This window comes from Anoplophora glabripennis, unplaced genomic scaffold, assembly GCF_000390285.2.
Source record: "Anoplophora glabripennis isolate ALB-LARVAE unplaced genomic scaffold, Agla_2.0 scaffold1743, whole genome shotgun sequence".
Lineage (NCBI taxonomy): Eukaryota > Metazoa > Arthropoda > Insecta > Coleoptera > Cerambycidae > Anoplophora > Anoplophora glabripennis.
Genome location: NW_019417870.1, coordinates 9495 through 14075, shown reverse-complemented (window position 1 = coordinate 14075; position 4581 = coordinate 9495). Strand labels below are relative to the sequence as shown.

Sequence of the window (4581 nt, the reverse complement as noted above, 5' to 3'; positions counted from 1 at the left end):
ATTTATGGTACCTTTTCCAAAACACCCTGTATATGTTCATAGACATTAAATTGTATACAAGGTGTGCCGTTTAACACTCCCGCTACCAATATCTCCAAAATGAAGAAATGTATTTTTGTTAGTTCAAATCTTTCTGTATAGATGGCGTGGTGATGCTCAAAAATTTGTTGATTCCTGACACGTGGAAATGCGGTCCATCTGAAAGATCGTTAAATTTTGAGTAATTTTTGTAATTAAAGTTTTTCCCAATATTTACTTGTTTTCGGGACATGTCTGCTTCAATATGCAACGTAGGATGTAACAGGAAAATCTGTTATTTTATATAAATCACACTGAGACAAAATAATCTTTTAAAATATTGTTATAAAGGCTTTATTCACACCAGATACTAATTAACAAACAATAAATTATAAAAAAACAAATAATCAACTACAAAAAAGTGAAATTTTGGAACAACAATGTTAAAAATGTGATGTTCTGTATGGATTAATGTGAATTGTTAAATCGGGCTTTAGATCGCAGAGTAGTTATTATTAGTTATTAATGAATAACTTGCTTTTGAAGTTGGTTTTTAGAATACCTAAATGTTGGTTTCAAAGAGCATAAATAACAAAATCCATGTAATTCCTATTTAATTTTTATCTCTGTTTACATACATCTCTCTTTATACATTACATTTAAAAAATTTCAAATGAACTTTGAAATAATAAGTAATATAAATCGTAATATATTTCATTTTACATACGAATTCTCAAAATAAAGTTACTATTCAGTTTTATTAGGTTTTTTTTTATTAAAGTTTTTTTATAATCTCATCACTGCCATTATTTCTATAATGAGTTAAGACTTTTAGAAGTTATATCGTATATTTTAACGTTCTGTTTTATTCGTTATCAGACGGTTCTTGTTTAGTGATAAAATAAAATAACCGCTTTTACGAAATGAGTAAAGTAAGGAAGCATACCACTATTCGTTTGATAGAGCATATAATCTGTAATTAATCGATGTCATATCAGCTTGTCATTGAAGGTGCTTAGTCAATAAGGACATCGAAATATCTTAAGATGATTAGTTGTTATCGTTCTAATTTGTGTAAAAATATGATCCCTTCAATTTTGATTGACATTGTAAGGAGTAATTTATATATCTATTTCAAATAGAATGGCCGCCGGGGTCGCCAGATCTCAGTCTTGTTGATTTCTATTTACGGGATGATTTAGAACAAAAGTGTAGAAAACTCAATCAGAGTTTATTTTGGCAATTTTTTTAGGTCACAAGGGATGAAGCTGCGCAATATTCAAAGACAATAGGCGCTTCGTATATGGAGTGTTCCGCAATGGCAGATCAGGTTTGTATCTTTTATAATAGAAGTGCTGTGAATAGTTCAAATTGTTTGTTCAGCTTTGCGCTAAAAATTAATTTATTAATGTATAGTGATTTATTAGAGTAAACAAATTGGGGAATTTCATCATTTCCGCGAACTGTCGAATAAAAAGATTATAATTTTTTATGTTTATATGTAAAAAATTTTTTGTTTGAGTAAATATCGTATATGGTACATTATTGGAAATTATATCTGCAAAACTGCAAATTCTAGAAAAATATAGCATCTCTGCGGGATTGTAAGTAAAAACTCTAAAAAAAACTACAAGAATTAAAAATTTTCACAAACAAAAAAGTTATGGAGCATCATGGAAAACGGTCAAAATTGAAAAATATTCTGTATTTCTTAAATGGTTCAACATATTTGGATTTCGACATTAAACTTTTCTTGATAGAAACTCTCTCAGAAGTGTCGAATTTGGTCCACCCTGTACAATAACGGATTAATAGGTCTTTATCTTTTACGTACATTTTATTAAGCGATCAAAACTGTGACTAGAATGTAGTGGGCAAAACTTTCAACATTTTTATTAAGAGTGTATGTTTCTTACGATTAAAGGCAAATGATTTCCATGTGCGGTGCACCCAAAGGGGTCTCGCAAAATTATTTTTTATTTTCTATTTCTTTTTAGTTTTTATTGTTACAGTCATTTATCAGATCACATTATACAAATTTTTTTCATACAATCATTTTTGGCGTAAATCCGTTTTCTATCTTTTCATATTTTTTTCGACATATCTGCATGATTTCATGCGACACATTTTTCATTTTTTGATTTTTAATAATTTGTAGAAAAAAAACAACTATACAATCCACCCGCGATTACAAACGCGAAAAAAGTCACCTTTAAAATACAACGTCCAAATAAAGAAAAATGAGGCCGCCACAAGTACAACATGTATGTACACGAAGTTTTTCGAACAGTGGCAAAGACATGCTTATTTCAAAAATCGGGCCCAAGTCGAATTTTATGGGCTTAAAATTAAATAAAAAAATACACAGAACAAAAGTCTAAGTTTGTGTCGAGCGACGTATTGTTTATAATAAAAGAAAAAAAAAGTTCTTTTTTCAGTTTGTCGCTTATATCTCTAATCGACATGAGGTATACTTATCGATTTTGTTCCTGAGTAAATTTACAAGAATAGGCTTTTGCGAAAGCATTTTTGTTTACATTGCAAAATTAGCATTAAAAAAAAAGTGCAAAATTTTCAATCCGGATTGCAGGTATTTGTTGAGCACCCCAATAGTTAACTTTTCATGTAGTTTCACCCAATTTCAGTCAAATTTGTTAATTTTATTTAATTCTGAAAATTTTGCACATTTTTTTCTTATTGCTAATTTTGCAATGTAAAAAAAATTTTGCGAGCTTTCGCAAAATCCTACCCGTATAGCAAATTTCCTCAGGAACAAAGCCGATAAGTATACCTTATGTCGATTAGGGGCTTATTTTCGGAAATGTAAGCGAAAAACTGAAAAAACAGCAATTTTTTTTTTCATTTGTTATACACAATATGACGCTCGACCTCTACAAAAATACACAAATTTAGGTTTTTGTTCTGTGTATTTTTTACTTAATTTTAAGCCCATGAAATTGCACTTGGGCCTGATTTTGAAAAACCTAATTCGCCTGGACTATTTGTGTTATTCGTTAAGTCACTAGTCGCTATGATTGGTCGTTGTTGGCACTGCCAACTTAGCTATAACATAATTGCCAATGCTAATCGAGGATTTTTTGACTGTGTATCCAATGTGCTTCTGTTTCATAGTCTGTCAACTTGTGATATTTGCTAATACCGTCATTTTCGTAGACGTTCAACGTTTTGGGCATTGAATACTAGGCTTACTTAGACATTGCGGACTTGTATGTTCGTGTCTAAATACCACAGAGTACAATTTATTAAGCAATAACAATAATTTGATAACCAATCTTTTGAAAAAAATACGCAAAGAAAAGTTTTTCCGAGTTTGTTTCCGTTTGTTTGTTGTAAATTTCTTTAGATTTTGGTGGAAGTAATTCCAAATCAAACTTGAAAGTTTGACTTTTTAAACTAAGTTGATTTTTGTGAAAAAACTGCTAGACAAAACGTTGTACATGGCACGTGGGAGTGAAATGTCTTTATAGCATAGAAAATTTCTTATAGGCGCATGGGAATTTGCCACACTCGCGCAAGCGCTCATGCATCAAACATTTCTTGTTTATAGTGGCTTATTTCACTCGCTTGTAATATAACGTACTATTTTTTTAGGGTATTGGTTTGATATTTGAAAAGATCGCGTTGGGACTGCTGCGACTGTCGGGCCAAAAAACGAACCACACGCTGAAAGTGTACGACGACGATATCATGGCCACTTCGAGTGAACTGGAGGCGACAGATACTGCCAACGAAGAGACTGTTAACATTAGCATACACAGCATCGCTCACGGACGGACGGTAAAGTCTAAATGCTGCTAGCTGCCTCCTTTTGTATCATTGACTTTGTTACCCATTTATTGTAATTTAACTTTATGTAAATATTTTTTATATCCACATGTTTGCAATATTAAAATTTTATAACGAAAGGTCGTTTGTTTTCACTTGATTCGTTTTCTTACAACCAAACCGTCACGAGGCTCACGTTTCGTTTAGCGTTTGTTTTTCGGCTATATCTAACGAAATTTAAAACATTCTTATTCGAGCTGCGCCCTTCAATATATACAGGGTGTCCCACTAAGGACGTCGAGGTAACATACTAGGGAAAGTATAGACCCTAGACCAGGGATGCACATACCGCGGCCCGCTGTCGATGTTTATGCGGCCCGCCAACGAATTTTAAAAGTATTCTACTCGCCGCGCTCCGGTCCAAGCATATTATTACGAGACTAGAAATCTGTCATCAACTAAGTGAACAAAGTGGATGGTTCTCGATGTTTGGTAACTCGTATAAATACGACGCATCGCCGGCTACCGGGGCAGTTAAGTTTTGACTACGGATAAGCGAACGTTATACTGTTTGAGAACTGTAATCTGTGACGAGTAAATATTTCGTCGTTCGAACTTGGCTTTTACCGACTGTAACATATAATATTAATTTTGATATGGATAAACCAGGCCCCAGTAAGAAACGTAGTCGTAAGGTTGAAGATGAAAATCGACAGTTTCATGATATTTGGACCGAAAAATACTTTTTTATTTCATCGCATAACAAAATTGTCTGTT

The 4581-nt window shown here is 32.6% G+C and overlaps 1 protein-coding gene across 1 annotated transcript; it reads left to right on the top strand.

Annotated features, from left to right (window-relative positions):
* Positions 1-941: 941 nt before the first annotated feature.
* Positions 942-3944, top strand: LOC108915536. The gene is made up of 3 exons (XM_018721592.1): positions 942-950; positions 1271-1348; positions 3631-3944. The coding sequence occupies exons 1-3, from the start codon at positions 942-944 to the stop codon at positions 3835-3837; spliced, it is 294 nt and encodes a 97-aa protein (XP_018577108.1). The 3' UTR covers positions 3838-3944.
* Positions 3945-4581: the final 637 nt, after the last annotated feature.

Coding starts and splice junctions, on each gene's coding strand:
- LOC108915536 (XM_018721592.1), top strand. Junction 1,349..3,630: donor GTTCCGCAATGGCAGATCAG/GTTTGTATCTTT, acceptor CTATTTTTTTAG/GGTATTGGTTTGATATTTGA.